Source organism: Uloborus diversus, chromosome 7 (assembly GCF_026930045.1).
Source record: "Uloborus diversus isolate 005 chromosome 7, Udiv.v.3.1, whole genome shotgun sequence".
NCBI classification, from domain to species: Eukaryota; Metazoa; Arthropoda; class Arachnida; order Araneae; family Uloboridae; genus Uloborus; species Uloborus diversus.
In genome coordinates, this window is record NC_072737.1 from 142,293,694 (window position 1) to 142,316,647 (window position 22,954).

Here is a 22,954-nt window from a genome sequence, read left to right on the forward strand (position 1 = left end):
ATTTTATTTATTTACTATCTGTATTTCTTTCTCGTTACTTCAATAACACATCATTAATCACATCATTAATTTTTTTCCTATATTTGCTTACGGCTGTCTACAATTGATGTCACGTTTTAAGGGGTTCATGAAATTGTGAAAATTAGTAATAATGGGGAGGTTGGGAGCAACGAGAAGTGTGAAACACCACAATTTTTTTAATGAAATTATGCCTGTAAAAACAGCATGACATGTGACAAAAGGAGGGAGGGGGAGATGAAGTGTGACACTTTGTGACAGGAAGACGAAAGGGGTCAAAATATTTTTTTAAAAGTGTGACACCATTTATGGACACGCCTTGGCAACTTGGTAAACGAATAATTTAAGACAGTAGATTTAAAAAAAAAAAAATCTTCATTCGCATCAGTGACTTTTGAAAATGTTCTCATGATACAAAATTGGGTTGTTTTCGAAATTTTAAAATAATTTTTTTTCTGAAAGAGTATGCCTAAAAACATAGGATTTAACCATTTTTTAAATAAATTGACAAAGTTTAATATTTTTTACCAATTATTTTAATCGGTGCGCAGGTTCAATTTCATTTTTTACGCTTCTGCACATGCCATCACGAGTGATGAAATGTCATTCACTGTTGCCATTAGCGCAGAGCGCAGTATTTAATTCGCTTCTTTACTGTGTACTTTTACATGTACTGGCAACATATGGTTGATAACAAGCATAGAGCACAACATTTAATTCGTTTCTTAATTATCATGTCCTGGACAGCAAGCGTAAGCATTCAGCGCGTCAGTGGAGTAGCGCGCCAAAGTACATGACTTGTGACGTCATAAGGACCACGCCTTATTTCCAAAATGGGACATTTAAAAAAAAATAAAAAAATCAACGTTGGGAAAAGGAAAGTTTTTTCTCGCTCCATGTTATTATTATTATTATTATTATTATAATTATTATTTTTTGCTTTCACATTTTTATTCCATTGTTATTAATGTATACTATTAAGTTAACTCTTTCGGTTCATGAGATTTTTCAAAATTGGCATTTTGAGCGAAATTCTAGTCTAGTTTTCAAAAATAGTTCAGAGGTTTTTTTTTAATGCAGGCAAAGTCTACATAACCTAATTTAAAAAGACGTAAAGTGTTTCAAATGTTTGAAATTTCTTGTTTTCTCAGTTACTTCAGGAAATACAGAGCTTTCAAGAAACCCTTAGGTGTAGAAGCTTACAAAATGGCCGTTTCTAGCCTTACTTGATTAAAACAATTGGGTTGTTTCCGAAATTTTGAAACTATTTTTTTCTGAAAGAGCATGCTTAAAAACATAGGTTTTAAACCATTTTTTAAATAATGTGACAAAGTTTAGTTTAAAAAAAAAAATAATTAATCGGTGCGCAGATTCAATTTCATTTTTTACGCTTCTGCTCATGACATCACAAGTGATGAAATGCCATTCACTGATGCCATCAGCACAGAGAACAATATTTTGCTATCAGATAAAGATAAAAATGTACAGAATACATATAAACAACACATAAAAGAATTTACATCACAAAGAGGAGAATGTACAACCAGAGCGAGGGTGGGAGCCGAACTCACCGCCTCAAGTGTGTGAAGCAATCGCTGCGGCCACTGAGGCCCCGAAACCCATTATTAGGACTACATTTTCTCACTTTTGTTTTTTCCAAACATATGTCATCACATGCAAAGTAAGAAAAAGTTTTGAAACGGATCTGCAACCCATGTTTGTTGAAATTCTATTTTCTACTCATGAGAAGATATAAATTGTAATTGAATGGTGGAGATAAAAACAAAAGGAAGTTTAATCTACGTCATTTGTAGCGAAGACCGGAAAGAAAATAGATAAGGTGGCAAAAAATTAATTCACTCTCTATCTTTACTATAATACATCATGGGTTTAAAAATAGCCTTCTTGTTTTTCCGACTTACAGATACACGTACAATGTTTAAATTTGATCAAATTTTTATTCTCTGGTAAAACTTGGTATTACAGATGCGACAAACGTTTGTGACGGGTTTGACAAATTCATTGGGACAGCTGTGACAGCATTTAAAATAGCTTTTAAAAACTTTCTAAATAAAATAGGAAATTAAACCATTTTATTTCTTAACAAATTAGCATTGTAGTTTAAAACAATGTCTGAAAATCTATAACATGACATATTTGAATTATTTGTATTTCGGCAATTTTTTTGGTTATTAAATGATTTACTTTTATTTAATTCTTGAAACGTTTCCAAGGAGTAAAATATCTTAAAAGAAAGTAAATAATCAGCTGCACATTTCCATAACCATTTTTTCTTTCTTTTGGTGAAAATGCCTCAGTCAAACTATTTTTATGAGATGAAAAGTGATATCGGAGACACTGGTAAACCTGACAACAAGTAAACCTTTGCCTAAAATTATGGCACAGGTTCTCAGGATGCAATTTAAAGTCTCATTAACCAATTATCACATTTACAGGTTGTGCATGGTTAAAAGATAATACTATTTGCTACTTTATGAAAGTAAGTTACTTTATCATGACAAATATGCTGCATGGGGCAGTTTAAAATGCTAGCATAACTGATCTGAAAAACGGAATTTTCTTAGCTTATGAAAAGTGAAGAAATGTTCTGGGAGATTCTCGATCATCGGCTATTATTTATATGAGGATATGGGATTAACTGTTGTTATGCTTTGATACTATATTAAAGCATGAATTATTCCCTAACACAATTATTTTTTGAAGGCTTTGGTTAGCTGGAAAAAATAATAAACTTAGCGTTACGCGCGGGATGTTACGCTTGGAAATGTTTCAGGGGCATTCCACGGTATTTTTGACATTTATGTAGAGTCCGTAACGTGACCTTTTTTGCCATAACTTTTCAATTTACTGTTTGATTAGCATATTATTTTATTTTGATCTTTTCCTACCAACACACCAGCTCAAATTAAAATAATTTGCAAATCAAACGGTAAATTGAAAAGTTATGGCAAAAAAAGGTCACGTTACGGACTCGACATAATGTCAAAAATACCGTGGAATGCCCCTTCACCATTTTGTGTGAAACACGACAGTAGTCGTATTTGTGGGGGGCTAAATGCAGTCAACATTGTCAAATTGAGCTTCAAAGATCATTTAAAAATCATTTCTCGCAGTGGCATGAAAACACCTCTTGTACCTAATAATTCATTTCTGTTTTATGGTTATAATCAAGCAATGGAGTACTTTAGGAGTCAACACCACAGAGCCAATTATTTCATTATCCCTAGGAAGAGATAACAAGTATAGTATTATATACATGTAGGGGCGTTTGGGTTTCTCAATTGGGTAAATTCCGGCTGCGCTAGTGCATATAATGTTGTTTTACAGCTTTTCAGAATCAAGAATTTTTAGCTGTTAACTACAACGCATATTGCAGAAAGTATTAGAAATTGTGTACAAATATTTTTTTTTCTTACATGCTGTATACCAAACAATATTCTTTATTGAATGTTTTGTATTTTCAGGCTATTCAGTAGTCCTTTTGCCACTGGTTTTCTAAAAAAATATAATTTTAGTCGGTGAAGAGTGGGCACTCGTAAATTGCAGAAAAAATCAAACAAAATGACTTAAAAAAGAGCATTTATGTAAACATGAACACTATAACTAATTTAAATACAATTTTCTTCATATTGATTTTTTCATTATCCGATGAGGGGGGGGGGGGTAACCCCTAAAATCCTCCCCTTGGGCACGGCTCTGATGCGATTGGTTCCGAGCTCTTTTCAGAAGTAAAGTTATTAAACTCACTGTTCAGAACTCGCTGGAAGAAGAGCTTTTAGGAGTGATAAATGCAGTCAAAACCAACGAGGATACCGACTTCGGTGACACAAAACCAAAAAGGTTTTCATTGAAAATTTTGAGCCATTCCTAGATAATAGAAATGAACTTTCTGATTTGTTAGTGAAGGAAGATTCTATCGTGGAAATGACGCAAGTGATCATGGACGCGTTAATGTTCTGCAAAAAATGACAGAGAAAAATTCTTAATGACTACTAAAAAACTATCATAATCAGCTTTTCTTTATAAACAGAACACGAAATTAGTTTACGTTTTCTTTATGCATGTTGTGCATAAAAATCGATATAAGTACACATTAAACTTATTATACAATTAGTCTTCACTAGAATGAAGTATTTTTTTATCTACAGAACCTAACCCTTTTTTAACACTACTATTCGGTTTCAATTTACGCGGTTTCGATTTAGGCGGCATTTCCGTGGCCCCGCGTGAAACGAGGATCTACTGTAGTACAGAGAAGTGACAACGTTTGGGAATGCAGCTCTGAAAAGGTTTAAGCTGAACAGACTCCAAAGCAAAGATGTTCCCATCAATTTTTCTGAGGGTATACTAACAGTAATCCATTACGCACAATTTGTGTATGAGATCATATACATAGTATGTCATAATATGAAAATTTATGAAGCTTGAGGGTATACGCTATATGTCGGAAAAAATGTTTATGTGTATATGGCGTATATGGCCTTATGGGAACACCACTACTGCAAAATTTACATAGTAAAATATAGTTATCACTGCAACTCAAATAGTATATCTTTCTATCAGTCGGATTATACTAACACCTGATATAGGTTTTATTTTTCTTCTCACTAATTACCCAAGGCAATGTAGTACAAAGCACATTATTATTAGTAGTAGTATGTTACTTCTTTATTATTAACTTTAAAAACGAAAAAATAAGTAAAGATATGCAAGCTAATGGACGACCCTGTTGATTTTTTCCCGTAAAAGGTGATATTTAAAAAAAACGAAATTGTTTGCTATTACCGACCTAATTTCGTTAGCGGCCGTTAAAGAAGTGTTAAACTAAATGTACACTCAGTATTAGCTTTCTTTCTCATGAAATGTCAATTTATATTCACTATTGCCAAGTTTGTTTCTGTACTGATCAATATTCTTAAAAAACAAATTGCTCATCCAAGTAGCGGATTTGCACAGAGTCACACCCGTCACAACACAAAAAAAATTCTTGTTTAGTGAAAAAATTTGATTTCATCATAAATATCATGTATTAAGTTTCATTTGAATGTCTTTTTATAGAAAAACAAATGCTATCGTCATGAAGCATTAAAATATTCACAGGAATTATTAGAAATATGAGTTCAGGTGAAAACTCGTGTCTCGAAAGCGTCACACTCGTTACAAGATTTTAAAATTTTCTTTAAAAGAATTGAAAAGTCCTGCAGTTTTGCTTCAACTCAATTATTCAAGCAAATGCATGGTTAAACATGATAAAATGCATTGTGCTCAAAATGTTGGTTTAATCAGTAAAATTAGTGTCTAAGTGTCACTGTCACATTATTTATGTTATATTTATTGTATTTTATATTTTATGTTAAAATTTTAAAATGTTCGAAATTCTGTATTTTGTTATTTGTATTCTGTATTATGTTATTTGTATTCCGTATTCTGTTACTGTTTTCTCAATTCTCTATTCTGTTACTTTGGAATTAAATAAAAAAGGTTGCAACTTCCCGAGGGTCCCTAATCTGGGCAAGTCACTAGTGTGTTAGGAACAGGGGACCCTCGGGTGTGATGTCACTGTCACACCCGTCACAATGGAAGTGCCAATATTGGATATAAGCGTTTCTAATATAAAGAGCATCCCCTTCTGTAAAAAAAATCTGCAGTGAAATTTTCATATTCATCAAATTATAATGAGCTTCAATGAAATTCTTTTTTCTATAGGAAGGGAAGCGGGATTTTTTATTTTGTTTTAATATCAACGCACATTTTAAGCAGATTCCTTATACAGACGATTTAACTCTTCGCGAACAAAATTAGATTGCGAATCAACCTTCAGAGGTTGGTGAGCTTTAGCGAGCAGGAGAAAAAAGTTCCATAAAAATCCCAAAATAATTAAACAAGATTATAAATTAATTATTATACTTAATATGTATATTGTTATATTTTTATGTATATTAATTAATAATTAATGTACATTAAAAACATTTTTTTAATTAAAAGGAAACCAATGTAAGAAGTAAATTTCATTGACATATCACTTACGACAATCTGATACCTGTTTTACTTCTTACTCGTTTAAATTACTAGTAGAACAACAATAAGAAATATTCAAAAAAAATCACTTAAAAAAATGTAAAGCGCACATCCTACCTGACTAAAAATGACACTGATGGCTTTCGGATAATCACATTCTTCACTTCAAAGCCCATTTGTTTGTTTTGTATCCTTATGATATTTAATTGTTTACATATTTTCTTCGCAACCACATATTTTACACAATTAATTAATTAAAGCCGACAAAAGGTGAATTCTATTTAGCTATATCCTCTTTTGTTTCCTTCGTTAATGAAACTTGATATGAAAAGAATCAGATGTTGTAGTCTGAAACTCGATAGAAGCGAAAACTATTCTCTTCTATTGTTGCAAACCCTTCATAAACATTGCTCGTAAATACATCTTCAACAATTCGTCTTTGTTGCGGGAAAGTATGTTGCAACTGGGCACATTGGTGCTCTAAATACCCACTTCAATGCATATCATAAGCAGATGCTGTCTTCCAGCTGAAAATACAAAAGAGAAGAAAATTCTGCTAGGTAATATGCGAGTGAAGAGGAGTAACGTGTGGAAATGTTTGTCTTATTAGGATATTGAGAAGTCGTTTTATGTCAACAACGCCCTAGGCATAAAATTGCTGAAGAACGTAAGGGCTGTCTATTAATGACACAGTTTTTGCAACAAATTTGACTCCTCCCCCCCCCCCAGGGCCACGTCCGAATTGACTTTTATGGGGCACCTCCATATTGTTTACCCTAACGTCCCCACATATACACTGGTGTAAGAAATTAAGTGAATTTTCAGATTTGGTCAATTATTTTCAGAACTACTGAACCGATTTTAATGAAATTTGGTATGTACATACATTGAAACAATACAAAACAAATAACCATATAAAATTTAAAATGCACAAGCATGATCATAAATAACACTCGTTAGAGTCGGATGGTATGAAACAACAATTACAAAATTAAAAGAAAGGGGGGGGGGGGTTAGTAGGGGTTCGGTCCTTTCTAGCAGACACATAGGCCTCGCAGTGTGACTCCATACTTGAAATAAAGCAGTTTATGGGATTCTTAAGTAATTATTTCCACTCGTTCAACAACGTCGTTTTCAGACTATGGATGGTTCCCGGAGGGGTGTTGCGAGTTGTTATTGCCCTTCTGAAAGCATTCCAGACATGTTCTACAGGATAGGAATCTAGAGATCTGCTTGGCTAATCCATCGACTGAATATCCTCCCCTTCCAGAAGTTCGTCGACCAGAAGTTCTGTACGTGGTCTTGTGTTAACATCCATTAAAACTAACTCGGGGCTAATAGCGCCCCTCAATAGGGGATCAAAGGGGTCCGAGATCACATTCCTATGTCTCGCAACTGTCACAGAGCCTCTCTCAAAGACGTGGAGGGGTGTGCGGAAATCCAACATGATGCCTGCCCAGACCGTCAAACCTCCTCCTACATAATGGTCGATTTCGCGGATATTGGAGGGCAAATAGTGAGTCGCGTTTCAGCTTAAACGACTATTCTTGTCCTACGTTTACATGGATAGAAGCAGGAACCTGCTACCTAACCTCCAATATCGGCGAAATCGATCATTTGGGCGGTGGTGGTTTGACGGTCTGGGCAGGCATCATGTTGGATGGCCGTACAACCCGCCATATTTTGAGAGAGGCTCTGTGACAATTTCGAGGTATAGGGATGTGGTCTTGGAGCTCTATGCTCACCTCTTAAAGGGCGCGGTTAGCCCTGAGTTATTTTTAATGGATGTTAACACAAAGCTACATACAGTTCTTCTGGTCGACGAATTTCTCTAAGGGGAAGATATTCATTCGATGGATTGACCAAGTAGATCTCTAGACTCCAATCCTATAGAACATGTCTGGGACGCTCTCGGGAGAGCAATAGCAATTCGCAGCACCCCTCCGGGGACCATCCATAGCCCGAGAACGGCTTTGTTGAACGAGTGGAAATAATTGCTTAAGGATCCCATGAACTGCTATATTTCAAGTATGGAGTCATTCTGCGAGGCCTGTATGTCTGTTAGAGGGGACCATACGCCCTACTAACCCATTTTTTTGTTCCAATTTTGCAACCGCTGTTTCATGCCATCCGACTCTAACGAGTGTTATTTATGATCATGCGTGTGTATTTTTAAATTTTGAGGGTTAATTGCTTTGTATTGTTTCAATGTACGCACATACCAAATTTCATTAAAATCGGACCAGTAATTCTGGAGATGATTGTCCAAATCTGAAAATTCTCTTAATTTCTTACACCAGTGTATTTCACCCCTCATTTTACAAATCTTAGGCCCCATTCAGGCTCGGGCCAGGGCCAACAGGTGTCCCTTCTCCCTCTCTGTGCACACCCCTGCTCCCCCCTGTCTCAAAGGTCTTCACCTTCAGGGTTCGCCGAAAAATAACAGTCGATATGTATGTCATGCTTTATATCACAATATAGTACTATCCTACAATTTTTTTCAAAAATATCATGATATTTTCGAGTTATTTTTTGAACTACGGTACTTGCAGGGTCGAGTTTAAAAAAAAGTCGATTCCGGGGGGCACGGACGAGAAGCCGGATGAGTCCGAATCCGCCCAGGAGGGGCACCGGCGCGCAGAGACCTAAAGGATAGGAAGCCATTAAACCAGAAACCAGAGGTTCCCAAACTTCAGACCTCCGCGGACCCCCTTCGGAAAAACTACAAACTTCGCGCCCCCCCCCCACCCAAAAAAATGATTTGACACGGTTAAATCTATTTTTGTTTGTAATTTATTTTTACGATTTTTTCCCTTTGAATTTATTTATTCATTGTTCTGTATATTTTTATTAATGTGTAGTGTGTTTACTTCGAAAGTTCCGGGGGGGGGGGGGCTGCTATTCCTGTAAATGCGCTTTCTTTTTGAATTAAAATATCGTTACTCGTCCTTCAATCTCAATTATATTCAATATTTTAACTCGATAGCACCACGGACCCCCGGGGGTCCACAGTTTGAGAAACTCTGCATTAAACGGTCTATTAAAAAAAAATAATAATAAGAGGAATCATGATTGCTCAAAAAGGAACGAAAAAAAATATTTTCCTATTCGAAAATTTTTACGTGATTTTAAGATAAATTTTCAATTTTCTATGATAATTTTAATGGTCACCTCTCAAACGGTGCTGAATCATTGATTTTTCTAAAAAAACACCACCTCAACCCATATTCTAGTTTTTGTTTTTCTAACTATAAGTTTGAATTTTAAAAACAACAATAGAAATAGGGGGAATTGATAAACATTATTATAAGGTTAATACCGAAAAATTCTTTGTGTGCAGTTAACTGCTTTGAAGAATAAGACATAAAATGTTAAAAATTATTTTAAAACTCAATTTTAGTCTGTCCTTCAAATACGTTAACGGAAGGACAGAGGTGTGGGAGATAAACGTCAAACTTTGTACGGAGTGCAAGTCTTAAACGCAGCTTTAAATTTTGTGCAGCAAGGAAAAGAGGGTCGGGGATCCCGGAAATTTTTTCCAAATTGAAGTAAAAATTGCAATTTTTGGCTTTTCAAAGCAATTTTAGGGCAAAAGGGGTTTGGAGTTCCCTCCTTTTTTTTTTTTTCAAAAAGGAAGTCAGTTTTTACTGTTTTTAAAGATACATCGAAGGCTCTTTTTCGGGACCTTTGTCTCATTGGCGATGGGATTGTAAAAACAGCGCCAAACAGATAAGCGAAATGTTCCTGAGAAGAATTGCCAATCCAATGAGTAATTCATGGCATTTGAATATGTATGTTGGCGCCACACAGCAGCCCACTTTGTTTACTTCCTCTATCAATTCTCCCTGAATGAACAATAACTATACAGCTATTTTTCTGAAGAGTGCATGATTACCACAAGGTAATTTGGGGAACCCAAAACATTCCCATAGTGGCCATAGTTCAAGATAAAATAATATGCTACGTCCACAATACAACTAAAACGAAATGTTTACATGTAAACTTCGGAAAAAAATGGCTGTCCTAAGAGAGAGCCCCTAAGAGTAATATTAGTTCCGGGCTTTAATTGGCTGTGGTCTTTATCTGACTCATTTTCTGGAAGAATAGGCTGTTCTTGATTTTTTACCTCAGTTATTACTTGAATAGGACAAAGGATGAGTAAGCAAAATCAAAAGTCTTATTTTCTACTCCGAAGCTTAAAAATAAAAATAAATCTTTCACATAATAAATCTGAAAGTCTGGATCTCTGTCTGGATGTCAGTTACGCGCATAGCGCCTAGACCGTTTGAACGATTTTCATGAACTTTGGCACAAAATTAGTTCGTAGAATAGTGGCGAGTACCTCGAAGCGATTTTTCGAAAATTCTATTTTATTCTTTTTTCTATTTCAATTTTAAAAAAATTTATCGAGCAAATTATCATAACATGAACGAGTAAATTATCATAATGTGGACGAGTAAATTATCATAATTTGTGCGAGCAAATTACCATAACATGGGCGATGAACATAGCAAATTGGCGAGAAATTCATCATCCATTATTTGTAAATATACAGGCGAACCAAATGACTTTTTAATTTTCTACTACGGGCAAAGCCGTGTGAGTACCGCGCTTGTAAATAAATAAAAACACAACCCATTTTCAAAACAAAATTACTGTACCTTATATAGAACAAATACTTTTGTGCCAGAAAAATAAAAGAAAATAAAACAACTTAAAAAACGCACAATTTTACAGGAAACTGTACAAATGTGTTTCGGTTTTACGAGGAAACCCTTTTTCAATACTAAAGTGCGCAAATGGATGAAAATTTTTTTGTTGGATTCCTTTTTAACTCTCTAAACACAAAGGAAGGGGGGTTAATAGTTGGATGCAGTGGTGGCGCTAGGCGTCGGCGATGTCGGCGACTGCCGACGGCCTCGCGCAGGTAGGGCCTCGCAAAATTCTCAGAGGGGCCGTGGTAGCCTGATCGGTAAGGCATTGGACTCGGGACCGGAAGGCCTCGGGTTCGATCCTTGCTGGTCGAAGACCCACCGTCGTCATTAAAGGGGACTGGGCGACGTTAAATATGCTCGTGGTCTCAATGTCCTCCAAGTGAAACGATACCTCTGGGGGTGCTAGTACCAGGTAGCTATTAGCTCTTGGACTAGTTCTAAATTCTCATTAACTGCTCGATCCGGTGATGGTGCTGCCATCTATCGGTATATAAAATAATGGAGGTAAGGCACTCAGTATGCAGACCTCGACATAAATGCAGTTGAAGTCAGTTGTGACTCTGAATCGAATCGAATCGAAAATTCTCAGAAGTGAATTCTGAAAAGTTTTAAGAAGTTTCCATGTTTTCAATTAAAGCTGTTATTAAATGCAACAGACACAAAAGTAATCAAAATAGTGCGTGCAGTGGAGACCGCACAGAGCCAGCCTTAGCAAATGCGGGGCCCAATTCTGTCGGGGCCTGAATTTAAAATATTCAGTAGCTACAACTTATTGATCAGCTAACTCTATTCCCCCCCCACCCCCGTCCTATTTCTTTTCTTTTTCTCTTGTTTCCTAAGTTTGTCTAAAATATTCAAAATGCTGCTCCTCCGAACACACACCCCTCCCCCACCTCCCTGCACCCGACCCACAAGCCCTCAAATACTAAACAACATCGAAAATCGCTTAAAATTGTGTTTTTGTAGCTTGAATTTCAAAAATTACCGAGCCTAATATTACAATGACCTTACAAGAGCATTTTTAAGGCTTGAATTTCAGAAAATATTCGGGCAAGGGTCCCCATACCGCCTTTCTTTTATATCATTAACAATTAGGTTTTTTAAACTACATTAACAAAAAGTTTAAGTGGACTGGCTCCTGAAAATAAAATATTGCTAAAGTTTTTAAGACCATAATTTTCAAAATTTTTCGAGGGAAGAGCTCCCTTCCTTCCCGTAAAATCTTCAAAGTTTGTCTAAAATTCTGTTTTTGAAACTTCAATTTCGAGAATTTGCAGGGGATTGATTTTCACCTATTTTTTTAAACAAAAGAATTGATCTGGGACAGCCTCAGACCCTAAAATCAATAATATTTGGTACGGATTCAGAAAAGAGAGTTGGAGCAAAGACTGGCAGATAACATAAACAGGAATCCCAAGAGGTTTTTTGCATACGCTAATTCGGGGAAAGTTCGAAATAGTCATATTGGGCCACTGGTTGATGAGCACGGAATTTTAATTCAGGACGATAGTGATATTGCTAATGTTCTTAATAACTTTTTTTCGAGTGTTTTTAACGATAACTGTATCTCAACAGTTGACACCAACAAGACACAAGCTATAGTACAGCTTGAGGACTTTGTATTTTCCAGGGATGACGTTTTACTTCATTTGAAAAAAATTAAAGAGACTAAGGCTCCGGGGCCAGATAATATTTATCCGAAAATTTTAGTTGAATGTGCAGAGGAATTAGCAGATGTAATCGCAAACATTTTCAATGCTTCTTATAATTCGGGGACAGTGCCAGAGGATTGGAAGCTAGCTAACATTACACCGCTCTTCAAGAAAGGGTCTAAAGGGAGTGCGGGAAATTATAGACCTGTGAGTCTAACTTCGGTGGTTTGCAAAATTTTTGAAACATTGATGAAAATTAAGATAGTAAATTTTCTAGAGACTAATAATCTATTGACTAGTTTTCAGTACGGTTTCAGGAAAGGTAAATCTTGTGCAACTAATTTATTACATTTCTATGACAAAGTTACCATGACTTTGGACAATAAGAAGCCTGTAGATGTTGTTTACATTGATTTTCAAAAAGCTTTCGATAAGGTACCGCATGTTGCTCTACTTAGCAAATTAGCTGATATAGGAATAGGAGGGAAAACTTTCATTAGGGTAAAAAACTGGCTGACTGGAAGGAAACAAAGAGTAGTTGTAAGAGAAAATTATTCTAATTGGAGTGAGGTCTTAAGCGGGGTTCCTCAAGGATCAGTGTTAGGGCCTGTTTTGTTCATTGTCTTTATGAACGATATTCACAAAAATATTTCTGGGAACATGAATTGTTTTGCTGATGATGTCAAATAAGCCCATAACAAAGTTATGGGGACTGTAGAAAATGATGAACAAGCAAATCATCTGCAAGAGGATCTAGATCATATTACGGAGTGGGCTGATAAATGGGGTATGGCTGTTAATGTTGGGAAATGTCAAGTGCTACATTTAGGGCATGGAAACAAGTGTACAAGTTATTATTTGCAAGGTTCAGTCATTAGTCAGGCAGACAAAGTTACTGATCTGGGGGTCTTAATAAGTTAGGATTTAAAGTTTAGCCAACAGTGCAGCATTGCTAGCAACAAAGCCAATAAGATGCTTGGGTTTATCAATAGATCTATTTCAAATAAATCTAATGAAGTTCTTCTGCCCTTATATAGAAGTTTGGTAAGACCCCATTTGGAGTATGCTGTTCAGTTTTGGTATCCTTATCTTAAGAAAGACATTAATGTATTGGAAAGGGTTCAAAGGCGGGCTACAAGGCTAATAAGTGGACTTTCCCACTTAGATTATGATTCCAGGCTTAGAAGGCTAAAAATGTACAGTCTTGAGCAAAGAAGAGACCGAGGGGACATGATTCAGCTGTTTAAATTTATTAAAACGAAAGATGTTACGGGGCTAAAGTTTAGCACTGAAAACAGGAGAAGGGGTCATTGTTTTAAGCTATTTAAATCTCAGGCTAACATGGATGTTAGGAAAAATTATTACTTTAGCAGGGTAGTGGAACCTTGGAGCAGCTTACCGGAAGAGGTGAAAATGAGCAAAGGAGTACACAGTTTTAAGAGGGCCATTGATCTTCACTGGGGATTGTAAATTGACTAGGACCAGTCTAGCTGGGCCCAGAGCCTGTTGCTGGTCGTCACTTTTGTATTTGTATAACTATGGCCTATAATTGCGTTTTTAAGGCTTCAATTTCTAGAAGTTTCCAACGAGACCTCTGTAAATTTTCCCCCTAACATCAGCAAAAAAAACCTAAAATGGCGTTTTTAAACTACAAATAAAAAAAAAATTTCCGGACCCCTCTTTCTATCAGGTAATTTTTCCCCCTTCAATGTGCCGCCCCCCCCCCCTCACCAGCAACAAAAAACTTTTTGATTGTGCTACTAGTCACGAAATGTTTTTGTCCTAGCAATTAAGTGAATTGGGAATTCTAAGTGCGAATAGTTAGTACAAAAATTAATTCCATGAATTCAATGATTTGTCTGAAAATATTTTATGATTAAAAGGGCCTCGCAAAATTGCATCGCCAACGTCTACTTTTGCTCCTGCGCCGCCACTGGTTGGATGACATTAATTAAAAACCCCTAAAAGGTTTTTCGCGATTTTTGCAGTGAAAACATATTTAAAATTTTTAAAATTTAGTAACAACGTAAAGAGTTTTCTGCGTCTGATAGAATGTGTTTGGAAATTTCATGTTATACAGAATTCGAATTATAACGCTTTTTGAAAGTGGATTTTAAATACGGCTAAGTCTTTATTCAAGCGATTGGTAACCAAATTTATCGTTGGCTGACAAGGAAATTAAAAGCAACTAGAGGACCCGACACACGTTGTTCTATTCAAACTTCAAAAATTGAAAAGTTAAAAGGGCCGTGGTAGCCCGATCGGTAGAGTGTCGGATTCGGGGCCGGAGGGTCCTGAGTTCGAACCTCAATGGTCGAAGACCCACCGTCGTCATTAAAGGGGACTGGGCGACGTTAAATATGCTCGTGGTCTCAATGTCCTCCAAGTGAAACAATACCTCTGGGGGTGCTAGTACTAGGTAACTATTAGCTCCTGGACTAGTTCTAAATTCTCATTAACTGTTCGATCCGGTGATGGTGCTGCCATCTATCGGTATAAAAAAATAGATGGAGGCAAGGCACTTAGTATGCAGTCCTCGACATAAATACAGTTGTAGTCAGTTGTGAATCGGAAATCGGAAAAGTTAAAAAATTTCAATAAACTATCAAGTGTTTGAACCGTTATATTGAAAAAATAAGTGAAAGGTAAATGATTTAAGCTGTGCTTGGTGTCAGAATGCGTATATTTATTACAACTTAGTTTATCTAATGCCCACTGAGCAGTTGTTTTATTATTTTTTTCTCTCGAACTTGATGGCTTATTCCTTCGGTCATACTCAAAGGATAAAAAGCGTCCTCAGATATTAAATGTAAAAAACTAACTTCCCATCCAGAACAAACGGGAGATCCCGCTGCAACATCCCCCATATGAAAAAGAATGACACAATCGAAATGATGTCGTTTAAAAAAATGATAAAGGCAAAAGCAGTTCTCTCAATAAGCGAAAAGCACTCAATCCCCCCTCCCCCCCCCCCCCCCGATGTAAAATAAACACATTCTTCAACTAAAATGAGTAAACACTCTTTAAAAACGATAACAACGACAAACTGAAAAATTTTTTAAACCCCCGACTGAGTCGCAACTGTAGAATCAAGAGGGAAAATTTATAATTCTTTTCAAAACCCTATATTATTAAAAATCAATGTCAAGTATTTTATTTGTTAACAAATAAAAACTGGCAACAGATAAAAATTTGAAATCATTGCATTTAATTTCCTTGTCGGCTAACAATGAATTAGATTATCAATCGGGTGAATAAAAGCTTAGCCGTTATTAAAATCTGCTTTAAAAAAAACGTTATAATTCGAATTCTATGAAACATGGAAGTTCCAAACACATTCTATAAGACGCGGAAAAAAATTCTCTTTATTTTGGAAAATATTTTAAAAAAAATTAACTATGTTTTCACTGCAAAAATCACGAAAAACCTTTTAGAGGTTTTTAATATCTTCGTTAATTAATGCCATCCAAAGATGCAACCTAGTTAAGAACACTCTCGATCAACTCTCCTTTCGAGCATTTTTTTTTTTTTTTTTCAAAATCGGTCCATCCGTTAGAGCGCTAGAGAATTTGAAAGATTTCGCCAAATAAACAAAATTACAATAAATTACATTAACAGTAGCTTTAAAACGTCAACAAATGATCACGCAACTCTATTGTTTATAGCCAAAGTCGCCAAGCCACCACGTTACTGTAATTCAGATGATTAGTGAGCGAAGCTAACTCCGACCGATTAGCGGTCCGATCTTTTGACCGAAAACTTTTAAAACTTCATATACTGCCTAATTTGTTCTTTCCACCAAAGATAAAGATCTTCCACTGAACTGATCTTTTGTGTACAGAATTACCCTATTATAATTTATTTGGACAAAATAAAATTTGTTTCGTCTTTAAATTCCATCATCTTTTCCTTTAATAATATACTGATTAGTTAGATAATTCTTAAAGTATTCTTGACATTGGTGCCAAAACTGAGATGGATTTGAGCCGAGAAACAAATGTTGCTAGGTACGGTACTTTCAAATCATTTAGTTAGGAAAACCTAAAGCACCGATCCGGTCACATGGTTCAACTACGACGACAGAACACACGTTTTGCGTGAACCTTCAAGTATTTTACTTCAAAATACTAGGTTGGTGCTCGTTATCGCTCACCAACCCACGAAGATTGTTTCGCAATCGTATTTGATTCGCAAAGATTTAAATCGTCAATTAAAAAGAAACAGATAAAAAACTCATCAAACTCCCTTTGGATCAAAAAGCACCCCTTCCCCGGGTTTCAAAATAACTAGTACGAACTTGCACAGCTGTAAGGGCTAAGGGGCTCATGAACATGGCAAAACAGCAGTTTTGTACGTTTGAAAAGTCGCTTTTAAAAGGATTTTCAATTTTCCTTCTTGATTCTACATTTGCGATTTAAAATTTTTAATTTTATCGTTATCATCCATAAGCTAACTTCTTTTTGCATAGATTTAAAGGGTTCCTTGTAACTTCGAAAAACGAGCATGTAGTTTCCTGTACATTTGTGCGTTTTTATGTTCTTTTACCGTACTTTATGCTTGTTTTAATATGGAATTATAATTAAATGTCACGTCATAGGAAAGTAAAGGTATGTGGGAACTCGCCTTATCGGCAAAAACTCTAGCCAAAGTAACTTATGTCTTCTTTCCAAAATTCAAACAGAAACAAAAGTCAAGTCAATTTGATCAGTGCTAGATCAGGAGTACTCCAGAACAAGACCCTCCAAATAAGATCAAAAACCCGCTCAAGCGACCCCCCCCCCCCCTCCTCGTGTGCACCACCGGCTATATCATAACTAAAATTTATACTTAATTTTTGTGTTGGACTTATACGTTCCGTGTTAAAACGCTTAATTAAATTAAACAAATAACTAACTATGATTCCTTATTCTTTTACAGAATCAAACAATGGGTGAATTTTTATGGTGTAAAATATTAGCCATTTTGCAAATATTTGCGTGGTGTTCTTTTATCAAATTTTAAACTTTTTATCCAACCATCCTGTACATATGGTCATTATTTGACTAAAATTTAAAGAAGAAACAAAAAAAGATTTTTTTTATACAGTTATACCTGACATACGACTTGCACTGAATCAAACTAATAGCCTTTTCCGTCCCAGTCATGTACAACGAACTTGTTGAATTAAAATCAGTTACTCCTAAGAAAATATAAGTATTGCTGAATCATAGAATATGAATTGGAACTTGGCGCGATGCCAAAAAAAAAAAAAAAAAGACTTTTCCGAAAGGTGAAAAGCGTTGAATATGAATATAACGTTAGGGATTGGGGAACCGGAGAGGAAAATTGCACTCCCTCCCAGTTTTAAGAACGATTATTTATTTATGTGTGACATGTTTTGGTGGGTTTTCTTTTTTACCCCACAACATATTTTCAGAGCCTTATCCTTCTCCCTCCCCTTCCTGGGAAACATTGAAATTGCAGGTGCCTGACTTTCTTAACAATTTTTTTCTTTTGAATTCCTCTCTTTTTTTTTTCTTTTTATTCGGCACTTTTACATCCCCTGGCTAGTACGATTCTTTACGAATGTATTGCAAATCCAGCTAGCAGGCACGTGCGGTGGACCGAGCAAGTGTCTAATCAGCTGTAATGTCCATTGGGGTTGTTTCCGTCAGTCAAACGTCCATGTTTTAGTCTCTGAAGCTGATAGAATGAGCAAAATAAAAACGTAGAGCGAGGAAAAAATTTTATTTTCAAACCGTCTAGTTAATTTTTTAAAATGTCCGATTTTTCAAACAAGGCGTGGTCTTTCTAACATCCCAAGTGATGAACTTTGGTGCGCTACTTCACCGGGGCGCTGAACGCTTACGCTTGCTGTCTACCGCGTTTCCAGATTATGTTAATTAAGAAGAGAATTAGATATTGCGCTCTACGCATAGACTAATAATAAGAGTAGACCGAGCTTTCCCAAACTTGCTGATGAAAAAATTGGTTCAAGGATACATCATGTGACTGGTGGAAGACTTGGCGAAAACTTTGGCAGCATGGTTGCTAGATGCAATACTATCTATAGTTTGGCACTCGACATGTATTTTAAGACGTAATGAGTTTTCATTATAAATTTTTTTTTCCAGGTGCAGAGATTGAACTGTTTTTCTTTTAGTTATGCAATATTTTGACATTAGTAATTAGTTTTTGATTACAGTATTCAGTAACTTTTATTTCATTTGGAACTGCTACGTCAGCGTTGGCGTGAACGTAATGGCGTAAACGTTTTGCGTTAACGCAAAAATGTACTAATCGGTATCTTACATTGAAATTGTAGGTAAAAATCTTACCGTTTGCCGATTCTTTTTGGGCGCTTACATCTTTAACTGCTTAGAGAGTTATTGAAATTGACTAAGGAAAAATGCACAGTATTATCTAAACGAAAAACTCACTATATTAACAAAATATTTACAACTTAGAATAACAAATATACAAATCGGACTCCATAAAAGATCATTTTTCCGTGTTCCATCAATTCTATTTATTTTATTTCTTGCGGGCGTTGATCGTCTGTTACGATCAACGCCCGCTGTTGCAAGGATATCCGCCAGTCACATGGTTTGGTTTATGAGCATCAGCAAAAGGGTTGCCATAGCTCGATCTATTCTTATTATTAGTCTATGGCTCTACGCTTGCTATCAACCATATCGTTGCCAGTTCATGTGAGTAAAGAAGCGAATTAAAGATTGCGCTCTGCGCTAATGATATCAGTGAATGGGCATTTCATCACTTGTGATGTCATGTGCAGAAGCGTAAAAATTGAAATCAGATCTGCGCACCAAATAAAATAATTGTTAAAAAATAGTCAAATAATTTTAAAAAAATGGTTAAATCCTTTTTTAAACATGCTCTTTCAGGGAAAAAAAAAAAAAAACGTAAAATTTTGGAAACGACCCCATTCTAAGCCTTTATTCACGCGATTGGTAACGATCTGTCATTGCGCGTCGTTGCTGGCCGACAAGGAAAAAAAAAAGAACAATGATTTTTAACTTTTAACTGTTGCCAATTTCTATTTCTCAAGAAGTAAAATACAGGCGTCCCTCGTATAACACGGTACTTCTACAACACGGTTTCTATATTACACGGTACCAAATTTCCGATTATTATAACACGGTTTCGATATTACACGGTACAAAACTTGATTATAAATACTGTACTCGGTTTTGATGATACAAAAATTTTAAAAGAAGGAATTTCGTTTTTGTTCAATACACTGTCAAAAATGTATGATAATCACTGTAATTCGCAACTCCAATAAACTATAGGAAGCGCTGCCGCCACCGTCTGTGGAGAAACCTAAGCTCTATACTCCTTCCCAACCATTATTCCAATAGAGGGCGCTGCAAGCGCTTATTGAATTAAGTAAGTTGATTATGGAAAAATTTAGTGGCAACTCTGACGGTGGAAGAGATGGATAGAATTCGAAACACGAAGCGCAAGCTCCGTGGAAGCGAGTAATTCGCTGTTTAGAATAAATGATTTGGTTTAATCATCAATGTAAATAATGTACATAGTCTTCAATAAAGATGTTAAGTTTTCTTCGAATCGTGATAATTTGAACCTACCACTGAACCACCGGATCTACATAGAATTGCACATTTTTTCCCACATGGTGCATCGGCCGGGAAGATGAACTATTGAACTTTTAGTAAGTGGAATTTGGATAGCATTTTTATGCGAAGACTGCAAAAGGTAGGAACTTTTGAATCATTTACATTGTTGAAAATCATTGAAAATGGAACCAAAATCATTTATACAAAAAAGAACTGTTCTTCGCTCTTCTACTACGGTAATAGTAAAAAATGTTGATAAATACATAGAAGAAGAGCAAAATGAAGAACTAGAAAATTGTTTAGAACTGTTAAATAGCAAGGAGATAGAACTTGATAACTTAGATGAAAAAATACAAATTTTGATAGAAGACGAGAAGAAACTAGATTCTGATATAGAAACTTCCATGAATTATAAAGATAAAATAACTTTGACGAAATGTCGGATAAATCGTTATTTTAAGAAATTAGAGCAGCGAAATGAAAATAAAACGTCCATTAATAACGTATCAAATAATTCCTCTCTTATCGATGAAATTCGAAACCAAACACAAAGTAACGTACGGTTACCAAAAACTTCCATCCAAAAATTCAACGGTGATTACGGTGATTGGATAAATTTTTGGAATTCTTTCGAAGTAACTATTCACAAGAACACAACACTTTCAAAAGTCGAAAAATTCAACTATTTGAAAAGTTATTTGAGCGGAAATGCTGCTAGTGCTATAGAAGGTTTTTCGATTTCGGAAACAAACTATGATTCTGCGATAGACATTCTCAAAAATAGATTTGGTCAAAACGACTTGATAATTAACACGCACATTTCCAATCTCTTGAGTTTGACCCCGGTACAAAGCTCAAATGAAGTTACGAAATTAAGAAAATTGTATGATAAAATTAACGTACAAATAAGAAGCCTTTCTTCACTCAATGTCCAACCCGAGAGTTACGCGAATATGTTAATTCCTGTTTTGATGAAAGTAATTCCTGCTGATATCGCTCTAGAATTTCACCGCAATAGAGAGAATTCAGCCAATATAGATTTGAATGCATTTCTAAACTTTCTCCGTTCGGAGATAGAATCTCGGGAAAAAATCGCTAGTATAAAACTTCCGCCTTCGAATAGCAGTGAACAGATTAAAACAAGTACATTGAATAATAAGCAGTTCAGAAAGATCCCTTCCCGATCACAGCACATTACAGAAAACAGATGTCCTTCAACACATGAGCTAATTGCTAAAACGTCAATAAATCTTGACAAGTGTCTATTTTGCTCAGAAGATCACGAGTCGGAAAAATGCGTAAATCTCAACGTGGATGAAAAAAGGAATGTATTGCGGGGGGATGGCAGGTGTTATTTATGTCTTAGAAAAAATCATAGAATATCTGCTTGCCACTTTAAGGCAACTAAGCGTTGCAAAATTTGCAAAGGAGCTCATTCCGAGGCGATTTGTTATAAATCCCATTCAAAGTTAAAATATAATGACATCGACAAAAAAGAAGCAAGTTCACTTTCGAGAAATAATGATAATCAATTTGAAAAAAATAAGGAAATCATTTCTGCCGTATCACATTCTAAATCCAATTCGATGCTTTTGCAAACTTGCTCGGTAAAAATCAAAACAAAACAAGGCATAAGCTATCCGCGTCTTCTTTTGGACAATGGAAGCATGAAGTCTTTCATTACACAAGAATTAGCTAATAAATTAGATCTTGAAGTAATTGGGAAAGAAAAATTATCGGTTTACACTTTTGGAATTACTGCGCCAATTCAAAAGACTTACGACGTCATTAGATTAGTACTTGAACATAGAAGTTCCCCTAATTCTAGAACAGAAGTTGAATTATTGGTAACCGATCACATATCAGGTTCGGACATTCCTCCACCAAAATCAAAAGAAATTAGACAAAATAAACTGCTACGAAATTTGATATTAGCGGATTCTCTTGACAGTCAACAACCTGTTGGCATTTTAATCGGAGCAGATTATTACTACAATATAGTAACGGGTCACATTAAACGTTTGAACAAAAATCTTGTCGCTGTAGAAACTATTTTTGGCTGGAGCCTACAAGGACGAGAAGGAGAAGATAACTTTACTTTATCATTTAATGTGATAGTAGAGGAAGATTTAATCTCGAAACAAATAGAAAAATTTTGGGATTTGGAAAATTCCGGACTCATATGCGAAAATCAAAATTATAATTCAACCGAAAATGAAATCCTCAAACAGTTCGAATCTGATGTAGTATACGAAGATTGTCGGTATAAAGTTAAATTACCATGGAAAAGTGACACATCAAGATTGGATGATAATAGAGAAATCGCGGAACAAAGGTTCAACCGACTTAGAAATCGATTCAAAAAAAATCCGCAACTATTTTCTGAATACCAAAACATAATACAAGATTACTTGAAACAGAATATAATTGAACCCGTCACAGACGAAACGGATAAAGAAAACATCGTGTTTTATTTGCCTCATAGGGAAGTAATACGTGAAGATAGAACCACAAGCAAATTACGAATTGTTTTTGATGCGTCATCACATGACTCAAACTCCGCATCTTTAAATGACTGTCTCCACGTTGGCCCAAATTTGTATCCGGAGATATTCGAAATTCTGTTAAGATTTAGATATTATCCAGTAGCATTTACTGCAGATATAAAGCAAGCGTTCTTACAGATTCTCTTAGATAAAGAAGATCGAGACGTAACCAGGTTTTTCTTCACTGACTCCCCCACCAATGACAATATCCCGCCTCTTGTTTATCGTTTTTCAACAATTCTTTTCGGACTGAATAGCTCATCATTTTTACTATCAGCAACTCTCAAACATCACTTTAAAAAGTATAAACAACTCTACCCTGAAACAGTTAGTATTTTAGAAAATAATGTTTATGTAGATGATGTAATTTTAAGTCGAGACACAGTCAGAGAAGCCTTGACTAC

General features: G+C 35.6%; 1 protein-coding gene across 4 annotated transcripts in view; it reads right to left on the bottom strand.

Annotated features, from left to right (window-relative positions):
- LOC129227025 (tumor protein p53-inducible protein 11-like) overlaps positions 1-22,954 on the bottom strand; it is a 91,717-nt gene that overhangs the window by 15,910 nt on the left and 52,853 nt on the right. Inside the window, exon 1 of one of the 4 annotated variants that reach the window (XM_054861658.1) lies at positions 6,175-6,471. The exons of the other annotated variants lie outside the window; for them this stretch is intronic. Within the exon in view, the coding sequence (XP_054717633.1) occupies positions 6,175-6,233 (59 nt within the window). The 5' untranslated portion in view covers positions 6,234-6,471. Of the gene's footprint in view, positions 1-6,174; positions 6,472-22,954 lie in introns of those variants that run through there. 4 annotated transcript variants of the gene reach the window in all.